This window comes from Lagenorhynchus albirostris, chromosome 6, assembly GCF_949774975.1.
Source record: "Lagenorhynchus albirostris chromosome 6, mLagAlb1.1, whole genome shotgun sequence".
Taxonomy (NCBI): Eukaryota; Metazoa; Chordata; class Mammalia; order Artiodactyla; family Delphinidae; genus Lagenorhynchus; species Lagenorhynchus albirostris.
In genome coordinates, this window is record NC_083100.1 from 60,859,030 (window position 1) to 60,877,230 (window position 18,201).

An 18,201-nucleotide genomic window follows, 5' to 3' on the forward strand; every position below is an offset into this window, starting at 1 on the left:
AGCTTTTGCCAACAACCTAAATTAGCTTGGGAGGTGATTCTACCCCAGAGTCTTTCCATAAGAGCCCAGGCCAGCTAACACCTTGATTTTGACCTTGTGAGACCCTGAGCAGAGAAACCAGCCAAGCCAATCTGGACTTCTGATGTAGAGAAACTGTGAGATAATATATTTGGGTTGTTTTAAGCCACTACGTTTGTGGTAAATTGTTATGGCAACAATAGAAAACTAATACAACTGTTCACGGATTTTTTTTTTTTTTGGTGTTTACTTTTCCTTGTATATTTTGCTGTTCTCTTTTAGTTTCTTTTTTTTTCTCCTGGTTTTATCGAGATATAATTGAACTTCAGTTTCTTAAGTGAATACTCCATTTACATATTTTAAGTTTTTCTTTCAATAAATAAAGGCATTTAAGCCTATATTCCTCTGAGAACCATTTTATCTAACACCCATATATTTTCCAATAAATATTCTTTTTTGCTAATTCCTAGATATTTCTTAATCTTATATATTAAGATATAGAGCACAGTATAAATTGGTTTTTAGAAATTCCAGATTAAAAGGTATATCTAGTATAGGAAACTTTTTTTTTTAGCTTTAAAAGCTTTTATTGTTATACAGAAATGCATGTGTATTTAGAAGATACAAAAAGTGAAAAGAAAAATAATCAACTGGAATCCAGCCACCTAGAGATCATTTCTGTTAACATTCTGATGCATATCTTTCCAGATGTTCAGAGAATGCCTTGGCATATAACTAACGCACTAAAGGCATTTTAACTACTGTACTCAGAACCATAAACCCTCTCACAGGCAAGCTACATAAAGTTTTGGGTAGTCTCCATTCTGTTCCTCAGAAATATGGCCGTCCACTGAGGATGATCAAACATGGGCTGAGTGATGGTGGGCATGTTGTGGAAACAGCAGGACCATGTGGGGAGAGCTCAGGATTGGAAAGACCAGCGCCTGAGTCCCAGCTCTGCCTCCTGCTCTGTAACCTGTGCGTCCTCAGCATCTGTAAAGACTGTCTCACTTGAAGGACTACGTGAGGTAAGCAGAATGCCTCACACTGCGCTCTGGCTCTAATATCCTGCATTCTGGTGTGGCACAAAGGAGGTGAGGCAAAGGGAGGGGAACAAACCGCTGAAAGCAGAACAGAAAGCTAGGAAAGTCCTGAAGAGATGCTAGTAGACCAAGGGGGTCCCCAAAGCAACTGGCAGCATCTCAATGGCCCCTGCTCTTGCCATCCTACTCTCTGAAGGGAGAGGGTCCACCAGCTGGCAGCAGAGGAGGACGCTGTCTCCCAGATGAGAACACTGAGGGAAAATCAACTTTGAGGGCAGGAGATCTGGGCTAGGCTCAGCCACCCAATTTGAGATATTCTCCTTGTTCCTTCTTGATCAGTAAGATCATGTTTGATACAGGGTTCTCCCTATGCTCCCCTTCTGTCTGGCACCTTTCAATCCACCAATCCCTACCTCCAGGCATGCTAATGCAAACTTAAATTATTAATAGTGTCCATATAGATATCAACTTTTACTTACTTAAAATTCAAAAAGGCTTAAGGCTTTAAAAACCTTACTTTAAGAAGCAGAAAAATGACAAATACATGCCTGCTAAGAGATCCTTTTTTAAAGAGGTCATACATTCATATATTCTAAAATATGCCTTGAGGTTTTATGAACTCACTCCAGTTTCTTCTCCTATATCCACAGAAAAGTAAGTTCACAATGATGTCCCAATCAGGAGTTGGATATATGTACTAAGCAAGGGAAGTGAATTGACATAGTTTGTCAAAAAAATTGACAAAGATTTTTCAACAAAATGGTTAACACCAAAAACATTAAAAATTAACCTTTACTTTTGTGATCTAGAACAGCCAAATTCCTATCTCACTCCATTAACTTACATTTAAATATAGTGCTCTTAAGTGTATGTGTTTTTTGGGGACTTCCCTGGTGGTCCAGTGATTAAGACTCATGCTCCCAATGCAGGGGGCCTGGGTTCGATCCCTGGTCAGGGAACTAGATCCCCCATGCCACAACTAAGAGACCGCATGCGGCAATAAAGACCTGGTACAGCCAAATAAATAAATACTTAAAAAAGAGTATGTGTTTCTAGTAAATGAAGACATTTAATAAATGAAATGAAAATAAAATAATCACTGAGCCTTCAAAATCTAACAAAGACGTAAAAATTCACCTCTTTACTCTTAAAGTTAAACCTAGAAAATAGAAGTGACAGAGAACGTGAGAAAGAAATCTATAGCTCTTGCCTATGCTAGTTGATCCAGCACATGGAATTTAAAGTCCAAACAATGGCAGCCTAGATATTATGAGATGGCAATTTCTCTACATACATATGTCCATATTTAAACCCTTACATTCAAGCTCATAACTGAATTCTGCAGTTCTGGTTCCCCCTCAGGGGGAAATACTTATAATGGAAACAAATGGAACAGTGACTAGTGGGAATGAGATGATTTCCAAGAAACTATGAATGAACGGAAAACATCGAAAGTATCTGAATTGTTTTACTTTTTATATCTTGTTTAGAAATACACTGAGAGGGCTTCCCTGGTGGCGCAGTGGTTGAGAGTCTGCCTGCCAATGCAGGGGACATGGGTTCGAGCCCTGGTCTGGGAAGATCCCACATGCCGTGGAGCAACTAGGCCCGTGAGCCACAATTACTGAGCCTGCGCGTCTGGAGCCTGTGCTCCGCAACAAAAGAGGCCGCGATAGTGAGAGGCCCGCGCACCGCGATGAAGAGTGGCCCCCCCTTGCTGCAACTAGAGAAAGCCCTCATACAGAAACAAAGACCCAACACAGCCAAAAATTAATTAATTAATTAATTACTTTTTAAAAAAATTAAAAAGAAACACTGAGATACTGACCTGTAAGATGTAGAGAATGACAGCTGTCAGTCCAACCCAGCTGTGCAGACTATACATATTGGGGATGTTCCTGGCATTGTGGAAATCAAAAACAGCCACCAGAGAAATAATTGCAAGAATGGCAGAAACAGCGTTTAACCCTGCATGGATGGATTTCATCAGGAGCTTGCTGCATTTCCAGGTCCATGGCAGTCTGTATACGATGATGGCTAAAAAGAGACAAAAGTGGACAGAATGTAGTGGTGCTGTTTTTTTAATCAACACAAGATGAACAGTTCGACACAGTGAACACTCCCTTTTGTGAAACCCTTTTCTCATGGCTTCTGCTTCCCCCCTCTTCCCTGCCTCTCAGTGGTTCCTTCTTGGGCTCTTTGCTGGCATCTTCTTTACTCCCAACTTATGAACGAAGCTTGCTGCCTCTCAGGCTCAGTCCTAGGATTTTTTTCCTCTCTCTGCTCTCTCTCTGTGTGATCTCATTCACTCTTTCATTAAAATGCTGCTTGCATGGTAGGGACTCCAAAATTCTCATCTCCAGCCCAGAACTGTCTTCTGAACTCCACACCCACATAATCCAATGGCTTCTTGACATCTCCACATAGATGCCTCTCAAATATTTCAAACTCAACATGTCCAAAATGAAATTCTTAATCTTATGATCTGGTTTCTTCATTTAAGTGTCTTAATTTGACAAGAAAAAGACAGACTAAACAATAGAAAAATATGTGCAAAGATTTAAATAGACGAAGTATATCCAAGAGTATACCTAAGTATTTCACAAAAGAGTATATCCAAGTGACTAATAAACATAATAAAGATATCAACTTCATTAGTCAACAGAGAAATGAGAATACCTCTACCACATATCTGAATGGCTAAATATGGAAAATACTGAGTATTGGAGAGGTTGTGAAACAATCAGAACGCTCATGTTCTGCTGATAAGAGTTTAAATGAGAACAAACACTTTGGAAAACTAGCAGCAGCTACTTAAGCAAAATATATGCATACCTTATGATCTAGTAATTCTACTCCTGAGTATATGCCCCAAAGAAGTTTGTATATAAGTTCACCAAAAGACAAGTATGAGAATATTATTACAGCACTATTCATTGTAGCCAAAACCTGGGAACTTCCCAATGTCCATCATTAAGAGATTGAATAAATAAATTGTGATATACTCACACCATGGAATAATATACAGCAAAGAGGATGAATGAACTAAAACTAGAACTTCACCCAATGATATGCACCAACCTATAATGTCAATGCCAAGAAACCAGACATAAACAAGTATATACTGTATGATTCAATTGATATGAAGTATAACAACAGGCAACACTCATCTCTGCAATAAGAAAAGTCAAGATATTGGTTGCCCTTGTGAGGAAGGGGTATAGCAACTGGAAAGGAATGCACAAGGGATTTCTGGGCTCCTGCTAATAATCTGATTTTCAAACTAGGTGTTGGTTACATAAGTAATCACCGAGGGAAGATTCATTAAGCTATATATTTATATGTATACTTTTCTGCATGTAGATTAAACTTTAACAAAAAGATACTTAAAAAGCTTTTTTTTTTTTAAGTGTCCTGGCTTAAGCAATAGGTTATATACCCACCTCACCCAGCATGCAATTAATTTTTGTTCTGAAGACAATATCCTGCCCCAACCCACCCTCATTCCACTCCTTCAGTCCATGTCAGGAAAAATTTAGGTATCTGGAAATATATGGCGGATTGAAAATGTTTAAAGAATACTTCCTTGGAAAATGGATTCTATTATATCAGCAGTGAATCATGTATATTTCTTAATTCCAGAAAAGAAGAAGCAGACACTGCTGCTGCCTTTTCCCTTCAAAGACATTTATAATTTGAATATATGAAACTTAATTGGATCATAAAAATGTAAGATTAGCTTGTCCATTTTCAGGCAGAAACACAAAAAACCTACAAAGATAGATGTGAATTCAGCCTCTTTAGAGCTTTCAGCACAAGATGTCAATCTTCATATTATTTGGTTCCATTCCAACACTTGACAGGCCTCACCATCAGGACAGTATTCCTTTTATGTAATACAAATTCTGAAGGACTACCACTTACTAATTTTAGTGCATGTATGTCTATCTTATAAATGATTGATTATATTTCCTTAAGGATATGGAAACTTTGTAGACAATCATTTATATATTCAACAAATTTTTTCAAACCATTTAACACAACACCTTAAAAGGTACACTTTGTTGTTTTGGCCATGCCGCACAGCTTGCAGGATCCTAGTTCCTTGACCAGGGATCAAACCCTGGGTCCTGACAGTTAAAGTGCCTGAGTCCCAACCACTGGACCGCCAGGGAAATCCCAAAAGGTACACTTTTAAAAGCTAGCTCAGGGAATTCCCTGGCGGTTCAGTGGTTAGGACTCAGCAGGTCCACTGCCATGGCCTGGGTTCAATCACTGGTCCGGGAACTGAGATCCTGTAAGCCCTGCCGCATGGCCAAAATAATTAATTAATTAAAAATAAAAGCCAGTTCAAGGCCCCTTCTCATCCCTACTTCATCCTCTTTGAAGGCAAAAATGTGTCTTGCTGTCTCTCCTTGTATCCCCAGAGGATACAGGACAGCCCTGGGCTCAAAATATGTATGCAGCTCCGTTAGTATTTTTTTTTAACTTATTTTGAGATACTGTAGATTTACATACAGTTGTAACAAATAATACAGAGAGATCCCATATACTCTTCACACAGTTTCCCCCAGTGGTAACATCTTACATAACTACAGTATAGTATTACATCCAGGAAATTGACGTCAATATAATCCACTAACCTTTTTCGAATTTCAGTAGTTTTATTTCTGTGTGTATGACCCTTAAGTTTTTTGTTTTTTGTTTTTGCGGTACGCGGGCCTCTCACTGCTGCGGCCTCTCCCGTTGCGGAGCACCGGCTCGGGACGCGCAGGCCCAGCAGCCATGGCTCATGGGCCCAGCCGCTCCGCGGCACGTGGGACCCTCCCGGACCGGGGCACGAACCTGCGTCCCCCGCATCGGCAGGCGGACTCTCAACCACTGCGCCACCAGGGAAGCCCTAGTATTATTTAAATAAATAAATGTAAAGCACTTTCTGCAGACTGATCAAAGTCCAGAAATCAACTTGATGTCAACTCTAACACTATGGTTTCCCCTCCTCATGCTTTTCCTCCTCTGATGACTCAGCAGCACATCCTATATGATCTAATGGGTTTTTTGGTTTTGGTTTGCTTTTTGCATTTTAAATTATTTTTATACTTAAAATTATATCATGAACATTTCACATATCATTAAATTATCCTTGAAAACATGAATTTAAGGACTGTACAATATTCTCATACATATTGGATTTTCTAGATAATAATCAATTGTATGTTGACATACAATTGACATATAAATTATTTCCAATATTTACTAACTTCAACAAAAAGTGGAAGTAAAATAAATTTCACTGTCGTAATTATATGATTCTTTCGTTTTTAAGGAAAGCAAATGCCTCTTTACCCACAGACTTAGTAACCTTTTATCTACACAATCGAGTTTTTTGCAATCAATCTGTGATCAGGCAGCAGTAAAATAAAAATCTACAAAATATTGAAACCTAATAACGTGGGGCTTCCCTGGTGGTGCGGTGGTTAAGAATCTGCCTACCAATGCTGGGGACACACGTTTGAGCCCTGGTCCAGGAAGATCCCACATGCCGCAGAACAACTAAGCCCGTGCGCCACAACTACTGAGCCTGCACTCTAGAGCCCGCAAGCCACAACTACTAAGCCTGCGAGCCACAACTACTGAAGCCCGCACGCCTAAAGCCCGTGCTCCGCAACAAGAGAAGCCACCGCAATGAGAAGCCCGCATACCGCCACAAAGAATAGCCCCTGCTTGCCACAACTAGAGAAAGCCCACGCGCAGCAACGAAGACCCAACGCAGCCAAAAATAAATAAAATAAATAAATTTATTAAAAAAAACCAAAAACCTAGTAACGCATTTCCCTTTCTCCTGGTTTAGTCTCATTTATTACACACACACACACACAAACACCTAAGGCCTTGCAAGGTAGTAGGCACCATGCTAAGTGCTTTACAGGTTTACATTATAATCCTCGACTCAACTGTGTGAGGAAGGTATGTTTATTATTACCATTATGCAGAGCAGGAAGCAGAGGCACAGAGATGTGAAGTAGTTTGCTCAATATCATTTAGTGTTTTTAAATTAATATCACTGTTGTTATCATCATTGTGGTCACCATCATTATATCCTCCAGGCACCACCCCAGGGGAAGGAATCTTAGATGAGGGAACTTGAACATCCACATGCGAAAAGGAAATACTCAGGATGTTTGCTCAAATAGCAAATTATAAGCAATAACTCACAACAGCTTTTCCTCCCCAATCTGGGTCATATTATATCAAAAACTTCCAAAATCAAAACTAACCTTGGATGTTAGAAATCAAGAATAGTTATCAGGACTGAGGAGAGTTACAGGGGTAACCAAGGGGATTCTGGGGTGCCTGGAATGTTGTTTCATGATGGGTACATGAGTGTGTTCATGTGATGAAAACATGTCACTTATGATTTAGGTACTTTTCTGCATGTATGTGGTTCTTCAATTAAAAGTACCTTAAAAAGGTTGCCCCAAATTCATAGACAACTATGCTCCCAATGAAGAATTTTCACTCTTCTCAATACTACGGGCACCACAGAGAAATGTGTCAAATTTTCCAAAAAACTGAAGTCTACCCTCTTTGAGTGTCAAAACTTGACTTTTAAACTTTTCACATTTACTCAAATGTTCTTCAAATTGGTTGCACACTAGCTTTCCTTCTCTAGCACTAGCATGAGTGGAACACAATTTAATCTTTTATTGACAGTTTGCGGGTTATCAACAAAACACACTGTCCTATTACTATAAGAGAAAGTCCCTAGGAACTTTCGAAGCAGGAGAGGTACTTGCCTCTGATCCAAACGGGCCCAGACAGTTAACGTTTCTCTTTTAGTCCCTGGGTCTAGTGTAGAATTTTTCTATCTCCTCTTTTAGTTTCTTGCTCAGGTTAGGGTGCCTGCCTCCAACCTCTCCCCTCCATCAGCCTGCATTATCTATTATTCCTACCTGTTTTAAGTTCTATTTAAGTTTATAAACTTATATGATGGCAAAAATTTTAACATCTGTTAAATCTGGGCGATGAGTACATGAGGATCTGTTATATTATTTTCTGTATGGTTGAAAGAGTTCATAATAGTTTTAAAGTTAGAACAATATTTCTGTAAGCTTGCAAACCCAATAGCCAATTAGTCTCAACTGCTAAGTAGGCAGCTTGTGGAAATCTCAGCGGCTCTCATAGAAGTGAGGCATGGAGTTTTCAGCACCTATCCTGGCAACAGAGAAGTTCTGTGGGGTAGCTATGTTTCAAAATGCTCTCTAGATAGATGGAGGATAACTGCAAAATGCTGCATTTGCATAAGGTGTTTACATGCTTTTTAAAATGCATAAGTAACCAAAATACGGTGGACTTCAGGAGAAAGGGCAACCTTAGCAAATCAACCACATTTCTTAAACAAGTAGCTCTTCTCAACAGTAGTATAAACTGCCTTGGAGAGTGGAATTTAAATATTTCTTGCTTCTTTGGCTTGGCACTGACCTAGACACCATTCCTGAGGTTCAGTGAGAAGGAAGAAAAAGGTCTCATAAGCCCATGAAGAGGGAAAATGCTATCAAACAGCTACTTGTGACTGAAACAAGGGTTTTTCTGTTAGAGGCCCTAGTTGGCAAAACCATTTTCGCCCAGAAAATGAAGGGAAACGTGAACACATATAATGTGAAAAATACATTTTAAATCTTTCTAAAAGAAAAATTATTGGTGGTGGAACATGCTATTGTGATAAACTTAGGAAGGAAGGAAGGGAGGGAGGGAGGGAGGGAGGGAGGGAGGAAGGAAGGAAGGAAGGAAGGAAGGAAGGAAGGAAGGAAAGGGAAAAGAAATCAATACCTGTGTACAATTATTCTTTCAACAATGAGGGGAAAAATGAAAATAACTTGAATTGAATTGAATTATTTAGAAATTTTCTCAGTTCCTAGCAGCATAATCAACTCAGGAATATGTGAAATATATATTCTCCAAGATGTAATCTCTGGTTTGACACCAGCTTTCTATCCATATACCATTACAAAACTATCCACATATACAAATTTGTCTCATAGCAGGCAATGCAAATTTAGAATTTGTCAAAGTGAATGTGGGGAGAAGGGCACTTGGAGGGAGAGAAATGTCCCCAAACATAGAAAACAATTTGACTCCAGTTCTTCTGTGTTTAAATCTTGTGATTTACAAAGGTAGGAGTACGTCAGTCTTGTTCACTGTCAGATCCCAGCATTTAGCACAGAGCCTAGCACATAGTAGGAATTCAGTAAGTATGTGTTGAATACACAAATCTTGATAAAGTACAGTAATTTAATATTTCCCAGAAAATGAGCAGATCCTCTTTTAAAACGCACAAATCGGGCTTCCCTGGTGGCGCAGTGGTTGAGAGTCCGCCTGCCAATGCAGGGGACACAGGTTCGTGCCCCGGTCCGGGAAGATCCCTACATGCCGCGGAGCGGCTGGGCCCATGAGCCATGGCCTCTGAGCCTGCGCGTCCGGAGCCTGTGCTCCGCAATGGGAGACGCCACAACAGTGAGAGGCCCACGTACCAAAACAAACAAACAAATAAAAACGCACAAATCAAAACCTCAACTGCTGACCCAAGTGTTAGTTCATATAAAACCAAACAGTTGGGCTTCCCTGGTGGCGCAGTGGTTAAGATCCCTCCTGCCAATGCAGGGGACACGGGTTCGAGCCCTGACCCGGGAAGATCCCACATGTCACAGAGCAACTAAGCACGTGTGCCACAATTACTGAGCCTGCGCTCTAGAGCCTGTGAGCCACAACTACTGAGCCTGCATGCCACAACTACTGAGCCCATGCACCACAACAACTGAAGCCCACGCGCCTAGAGCCTGTGTTACTCAACAAGAGAAGCCACCACAATAGAAGCTCGCGCACTGCAACGAAGAGGAGCCCCCACTTGCAGCAACTAGAGAAAGCCTGCGCGCAGCTACGAAGACCCAACGCAGCCAAAAATAAATAAAAATAAATTTATATTTTAAAAAATGGTCCTTTCAAATAAGTAAAAAGTATTCTGCACTCGGCCCCACCTAATAGCTTTAGGTAAGCTTTAAGTGAACCCCAAAATAAAATAAGAGTAAGTTATTGAGACTGAAGTACACTGGAATTTTAAGACACTTATAAATTCTACTTAAATACGGTGTGTCCATTACACTTTTCTTAACACTCTGAATAACCTATTACTTTGACCTCCTTGGTAGTATGTTCTGAGCACAATTATCAAGATTTACAACTTATTTCCCTGTGCACCTAAGAATTCACCTGACACAGTCCAAAGGACCTCAAGTTTAAATGTAAAAGCAGAGAATCCTCTTTAAATACACTTCTTGAAAAGATTCCTGCAGTGGCTACCAAAGAGAATCTGAGCTCTGAAACATGCCTGTGCTCTCAGACTGTCTCACAGCATGAATACCATGAAACTGAAAACCTTTGGAGAATCCAAATGAAAGAAGTGATCTGGATGATTTGGAAGATTTGTTTTAGCAACTTGGCACTAGAAGCATCTCTTTGAAGTGACTAAAACCCTCACAAAGGCACCTACTTGGTACAAAATAGTGTATGAAAAGAGAAAAATTCAATTAATTGGCTAGACGTTTACAAATACCCAGAAACACCAGCTATATTTTCTTATGCCTCATATCAATATTATGACATTAGAACTAGTGTTGGCTCTGATATCATTGGTGGTCTAACCCTGGTTAGGCATTTGATCTCTAAAATTAGGAGTTGAACTTCAAGTCCTAGACAGCTCTAAATATTTAGGGCTTAGGTTTTCTAAAAGAAAACCGTAACTTGCCTCTAACAAACTCAAATGAGAACAACTTGTAGATAGGGCTACGTCTTACTTATTTATTTTACACTGTCTGGCATACAGTAAGTGCTTAATAAATGCATGCTAATTAAATAAATAGGACAATATATGAAGAAATCGAATGAATAAATGAATGAACAGACTTAGAAAAGTACAGCTGGGACTTCCCTGGTGGAGCAGTGGTTAAGAATCCGCCTGCCAATGCAGGGGACACGGGTTCGAGCCCTGGTCCGGGAAGATCCCACATGCTGCAGAGCAACGAAGCCTGTGTGCCACAACTACTGAGCCTGCGCCCTAGAGCCTGCGAGCCACAATTACTGAGCCCGCATGCCACAACTACTGAGCCTGCATGCCACAACTACTGAAGCCCACACGCCTAGAGCCCATGCTCCACAACAAGAGAAGCACCGCAGCGAAGAGTAGCCACTGCTCACAGCAACTAGAGAAAGCCCATGCCCAGCAACGAAGACCCAACACAGCCAAAAATAATTAATTAATTAATTAAAAGAAAAGTACAGCTGAAGTCTGCAGTCATTTCAAAGCCTGTTTTGATCTTTTAAGAAAGTTTCTATAGGAAGAAAAACAGTTATAACAAATATTTCTGGTTTATCTTTCTTAAAAGGGAAGATTGTTCTACTCTTTAAGGGAAAAGTTTAAAACCCCACCAAGTCAAGATAGAAAACTCTAGAAGTCACTGGAAGATATATACTGGATTTGGTCCACAGATGTGTTTTGTTTGATCAGCATGATTTGGGGGTTATATTTTGGTTTTGTGGCTTGTTTACTTTTAGACTGAACCAGTTTTTTAAAATCTAGATTCTCCTGGATAATGAGAAACTCTGGTCACTGTGGGCATCCCCACATAGCCACAATCTGCTGGAGCTAAGAGGTTCCTATTTTGCCAGGAGTAGGCAATCTCCGATTCTCTACCTATACCCTGCTGCACAAGGATCTGACCTTTGGTCATATGCGCTAGTAAACAGAGAGGTTTCTCACCAATGTTATTGGGCAACACTGCTTATAATAAAATTGGCCTCTGATTGGTAAACTGTGTCCGGACTGGGAAGAACAACAAAAAGTCTGTAAAAACCTGATGAAAATATCATACTTTGGGCTTCCCAGAGAGCAGTGGTAACTGTTATATCCTGTATTGGTTTCCTAGGGCTACCATAACAAAGTACCCGAAACTGAGTGACTTAAAACAACAGAAATGTATTCTCTCACAATTCTGGAGACCAGAAGTCTAAAATCAAGGTATTGGCAAGACTGGTTCCTTCAGGAGGCTCTGAGCGAGAATCCATTCCATACCTCTCTCCTCGCTTCTGGTAGCTGCCAACAATACTTGGTATTCCTTGACTTGTAGACAGATCACTCCAATATCTGCCTCCATCTTCACATGGCCTCCCCTCTGTGTGTCTGTGCCTCAAATCTCCTTCTCTTTTCTCTTATAAGGACACCAGTTATTGGACTTAGGGCCCATCCTGAATCCAGGCTGATCTCATCTTGAGATCCTTAATTACATCGGCAAAGACGCTAAGGCTCTATTCACAGGTCATTGAGATTAGGACTTGAACATATCTTTTGGGAGCCACTGTTCAACTCACTATATATCTTTTTCAGGAATAAGAAAACCAGGTCCATAGAGTATTTGCAAGAGATACACAACTAAGCTTGTGTGTCACAGCTACTGAGCCTGTGCTCTAGGGCCCATGAGCCACAACTACTGAGCCCACATGCCTCAACTACTGAAGCCCACACACCTAGAGCCTGTGCTCTGCAAGAAGAGAAGCCACCGCAATGAAAATCCCATGCACCGCAACGAGGAGTGGCCCCTGCTCACCACAACTAGAGAAAGCCCGTGCGCAGCAACGAAGACCCAACGCAGCCAAAAATAAATTAATTAATTAATCTTTTAAAAAAGATGACAGGAATTGTAACACATTGAAAATAATCCAATGGGGGAGAAACTTGATGCACAAGGAAAAGGGGAGAATTGATGGAGTGAGAAGGCACAGGTGGTAGGCAATTCTAATGAGGCAGTAACATTCTAATGAGCTTGAGGCCTTTGGAGTAGAGATGCACTTCCAATATAACATGATGCCCATTCTCCCCTGAGGCTGACTAAAGCAGTGCTTCCAAACAGGCTGTAAACAGCAGAATCACTGAGGGGAAGGGAGGGCACTTTTTCTTTGGATGCTACTATTATCACCACAAATGAGTGGCTGTAAAATTGCATTTTGTTACTAACAATTGGCGATGGTACTGAAATAATCACTCATTCATTCAACAACTATTTACTGGCCTACTTTGTGCCAGTTCCAGGTGTTATTTTAGATGCTGGGGATGCAATAGTGAGCAAAATAATCATGTCTAAAACATTTTTATTAGATGTATTACAAAGAGATCTGCATGTATTTATTTATAACAAAAAAAATGTGCTTGTGGTTGTCTTGAATTGTGTCTTGAAATGTGCTTGGGGTTGTCTTGTTGTCTTGAATTGTGTCTTTATGCTTTTAAAAACCCCCGTTTCTTTATGAATGACAGGTTTAATTATCTATGGTGTCCCAAAGGCTGGTTTTGGAGTAGGTATTTGGAGCACTTTCTCCATTCTATTCTTTGCCAGGTTTTACCCCAAGAGCCTTTCCAAATATATTTAAGTGGTCTTCGAATTTGGTCACTTTTAGATACATTAAAAGGATATCCCATTTGCCTTTTAAGAACTACCCTTAATTTCTTTTTGTTATTCTTTTAAATGTGACTTAAATGAAGTTATATTCTCTCACAAAACCAACCTGAGATCATTATACTATTGAATTTCTCTTCCTTCAGTTTATACAGTCAAAAGAGTTCTACACGTGGAAAAGTAAGGCGTATATAATTGCTGAGGCTTCTTTTCACTAAATTTATATACTTGAATTTTCTACCTTTTACTAAAGAACACATTCCACCTTGCTGAACCTTTTAAAAGATCAACAGCCACTTTGAGAGCATTTATTTGTTTCAGTCTTTTCTGTGGCCTTTTCAAGTTTTGTTTCTCTGATTTCCTGGCAGTATACTTATTTCATGGGAAACAGTCCTTTCAGAGAAGCACAAAGCTCTTCTAAAAGTTCTCTTTGAAACTTCCTCATTCATGTTTGCTGGATTTCCTACTAGTTTAAAATTTTATTTCAGTTTTAACTATCCTGTAGTCTCTTACACTTTATTTTAGAACACATATATTTTCCAAAAGACACATAGGTATTTATTTTGTAACTTCTATGTTACCCTTGCTTTCTTCAGAGCTTACTTCTTAAAGGTGTTTCAAAGGACACATATTTATTCTCACATAGTTTTAAATATCATTTACTGTTTGCATTTGTAAAGCATTTTATGCTTAGAGTAAAAACTGTACTTTGGCCTTCCCTCCTCATCGCTGAACATTTGTGTATCACAGAGCTCAATTACATCACGTTCACTATTAGAGATCTGAAATAACATAGCCTAAAAATTTGCTCCCTGAAGCAATTATACACAGTAAAAAAGCTTTTATAACATGGCTAGTCTGTAACATGTGTGTTTCCCCCAGCCTATGAAGTCAACTATTTACTCCTAGTCCTTCTACTGGAGGCTTCCTACTGCTGGATGTGAGGACATGCAGGTGGGCCAAGACTTGCAAGAACTCATGAGTGCTATGCATGTGCCTATATGTATGAGAAAGCTTACGTGCATGTCAATTAAATGTGTCACCTACATAGAGAACAGACTTGTGGTTGCCAAGGGGGAGGGGAGGTGGGGGAGGGACGGATTGGGAGTTTGGGGTTAGCAGACGCAAACTATTACATATAGAATGGATAAACAACAAGGTCCTACTGTGAACTATATTCGATATCCTATGATAAACCATAATTGAAAAGAATATGAAGAAGAATGTACACATGTATTCCTGAATCACTTTGCTGTACAGCAGAAATTAACACAACATTGTAAATCAACTATACTTCAATAAAATAAATTTTAAAAATAAGTGTGTCATCTGATTAAAGTGCTTTTTATATCTGGAATCCAAATAGTAAACAGGATGGGTAATGTTGACAGGACAAACATTCCAAAACTAATACAAATACAGGAGTTAAGCTTAAATAAAAGCAGCAGATGAAAATTTCCAAAATATCCATGTACATATTTTTGCTCCAAAGTGAATATAAACAGATTAAGAAAAGTCCAAGGTTTAGATAAATTATAAATTATTTTAGGAAAACTGTAATGGACTCTAACATGAAGGAAAAGTTTCAAAGTGTATTTTACATGAAGCTTTTTGCTTCTCAAACAGAATATCTTACAGAAAATAAGCGTATTGCCATAAAAGCAGAGAAATGAACCTTGAAAATAAAGCCCCTGAAAACACACTACTTCTGTGTAGTAATGCTACACAGAAGTAGCACCTGCTCTGTGCCTCAGTTTACTCTTTTTTTTTTTTTTTTTTTTTTTTGTTGCGGTACGCGGGCCTCTCACTGCTGTGGCCTCTCCCGTTGTGGAGCACAGGCTCCGGATGCGCAGGCCCAGCGTCCATGGCTCACGGGCCCAGCCGCTCCGCGGCATGTGGGATCTTCCCGGACCGCGGCACGAACCCGTGTCCCCTGCATCGGCAGGCGGACTCTCAACCACTGTGCCACCAGGGAAGCCCAGTTTACCCTTATATATCTGTGAAATAGTGCACTTAGTGCACTAAGTAAACGTTAGAGCGTCTCCTCTTTAGAAGTCAAGAAACAAGTATTATCACCTGTGTTTCCCTTCCCCTCCATGGTAAGGAGATATTCTAGCCCCTCCGGAAAGTTTCTTAGTATTAGAAGCTGCTCTGAGGAGTTGGTTTGAAGAGATGAAGAGACTGTTCCTACTGCTGTGAGCAAACAAAAGGTGTTGACAGCTCTGGCCAAACTTAAGGGCTCCACCACAAAGGAAAGAGTGCTTCTGCCAACAGCGACTTTGGAACTTGAGTGTGTTTTTCTCATTTTAGTTTAGTGGCAAAATACGCAACGAATAACTTAGCCAGCCAGTGGTACTCACACCCGGGTGCCATCTCACACCAGGGAAGCCTCAGAACCACAGCTGGGCCTTGGCAACAGCTTCCAGTACCTCCCAGAGTGGGAGGATGCCAGCCACGCCAGCCACACTGACCAAGGCTGCTGCCCACGTTTTAAATGGAAACAAAAATCTTTTCTTTAGAAAGGAGGTGGGCGCTTTTTTGTTCTCTTCTTTGTTTGTGGAAAGTTAAATACTGGCGGAGAAAAGGCAGCTTGCTCAGAGGCAAGGCTAGAGGTTTCGGCTGGTGGGCACCTCCTTCCCAAGTCCTTTCCACTCCTTTCCATTACTTTCTACGACATAACTCCAGTCAGCTACTTTCTGCCTTGTTCTAAATACTTTCTCTGCCAAGGCCTTGACTTCACTTTTTGGAAAGTGGTTACAAACAAATGGCGCTTGCACCACTCGCTAGAGGTTCCTCCAGCTCAACAGCAGCTGAAGGAAAGGAAGCTGTCAGGACATTGTGAGCAGCACTAGACAAAGACAACAAAACCGGACACTGACGGAGAGAGGAGGTAAGGGGGGAAATGGGTGAAGGTGGTCAAAAGGTACAACCTTCCAGTTATAAGTTCTGGGGATGTAATGCACAGAATGATGGCGGCAGTTAATAATACTATACTGTAGATTTGAACATTGCTAAAGAGACTAGATCTTAAAAGTTCTCATCCCAAGGGGGGAAAAATTGTAACTACGTGAGGTGATGGAAACTAATATATCAATTATATCTCAAAAACAAGAACAAAAACTGCCATCCGCTGAGCGCTCCCTCCGTGCCAGCCTCATCCCAGAGGCTGCAGGCCGAGGCAGCAAACCCCAAAGATGTTCCAAGCAGAAGCATCTCTCCCAGCCCAGCAGCCGCGAGGCCCCCTCAGGCATCTCTGGTCCCGCATTCCGGGCTAGCGCCCAACAGGAAGCCCCGCAGGGGAACTTTCTCTGGGCAGCAGCCACAAAAACAAGTCGGGCTCCAGACTGTCCAATAACCAGGCAGGGCAGCGAAACACCCTTCAGAGTCTTGGCAGCTTCTCGGCTCGACTGCGTTTAACGCTCTAGGAGTGAAACCAGAGCTGATGCTTCCTTCACTCACCCCGGCTACCCGCTGACGGGCCCCTTCGCTCAGGGCTGAGGATGAGACAAGAAGCAGCAAATTCTCGCCCCTTCATTCCCACTGCCACCCCCCCGCCCCCGTTGCCTTCCTCTCCTAACCCGCAGCCTTGAAGCAAGTTCAACGAAAGGCGTCTCCTAAAGAGATCTCCGCGCCTGTGATGGCCCAGGCTCGGTCCACAGGGGGCGATTTTCGGGGGCTCGTGGGCTGCCGGGCCGCACCACGCTCCCGCGTTTGGTGTCGTCTGGTATCGCGTCGCAACCACTCGGAGCAAAGAGTTACTAACCAAGCCGGGCTAGCGCGCCCGGCCAGCCCTCCGCGCCGCGTCAGTGCCCAGCCGACCCCGCCACGCGTCTCACCGCGAACCCCGGCCCCGCGCGCTCCGCCCCAGCGCTCGCCCAAGTCGGCCCGGCCCGCGGCCCCCGGGCCTCGGAGCCCGCCCACCTCCCTCCAGCGCCGCGCCCCGCCGACTCCGCTCCCGGGCCGCCGCGCGCTGCTCCCTCACCCCCTCCCTCGCCCAACCCCACTCGGTTGGAACTCGGTCGGGAACTCCCGGCCCCTGCCTCCCCGCCTCCTCCCAGGAGGTGCCAGTACCGATGCCCTGGATGAAGACGAAGCCGGTGACCACGAGTACAGGGTGCCAGTTAAACTCGAGCGCGGTCCCGTCCCAGCCGAGCCCCTCCCGGTAGTGGAGGACCCAAATGAGGGTGAAGATCACAGACAGGAAGCCGACGAGCAGCGCCGACACCAGCAGCCCCAGGAAGCCCCTGTAGCCCTCCATGGCCATCAGCGCCCCATACTCCGCGCGGTGGTAGCCACAGGAACTCCGCGAAGCGGCGGCGGAGGCCTCTAGGTACTGGCACAGCAGCGGGACGCGTCGTCGACTTCTAGGAGCGCCCGGGGGAGGGGCTTTCTCGCATGCCTGTCTGGGAGGCGGGGCCTCCAGGGGGCGGGCAGCTGGCCGGTGCTCAGAGACTAGCCCCACCCTCGGGCTCTAGTGGCCGCCCAGAGCTCTCGCTGCGGGGTGGCCGCCCCTGGCCTGGCGTCCGTGCTTGCGGAGAGCTCGAATAACCGATCTGGTTACTTGTTGAGAGCGAGAGTGCTGAGGGTTCCATACCCACCACTTTCTTTTAGCTCTTCTCGTGTCTCTTTCCTTATATGAG

General features: G+C 42.5%; 1 protein-coding gene across 2 annotated transcripts in view; it reads right to left on the reverse strand.

Annotated features, from left to right (window-relative positions):
- LOC132522306 (plasma membrane ascorbate-dependent reductase CYBRD1) overlaps positions 1 to 17,936 on the reverse strand; it is a 34,980-nt gene extending 17,044 nt beyond the window's left edge. Inside the window, exons 1-2 of one of the 2 annotated variants that reach the window (XM_060152652.1) lie at positions 17,633 to 17,936; positions 2,890 to 3,098 (exon numbers count right to left, since the gene is read on the reverse strand). In XM_060152652.1, the coding sequence (XP_060008635.1) occupies positions 2,890 to 3,098; positions 17,633 to 17,825 (402 nt within the window). In that variant the 5' untranslated portion in view covers positions 17,826 to 17,936. The remainder of the gene's footprint in view (positions 1 to 2,889; positions 3,099 to 17,632) is intronic. The other variant, XM_060152653.1, reaches the window with a different exon arrangement.
- Between the last annotated feature and the right edge of the window lie 265 nt (positions 17,937 to 18,201).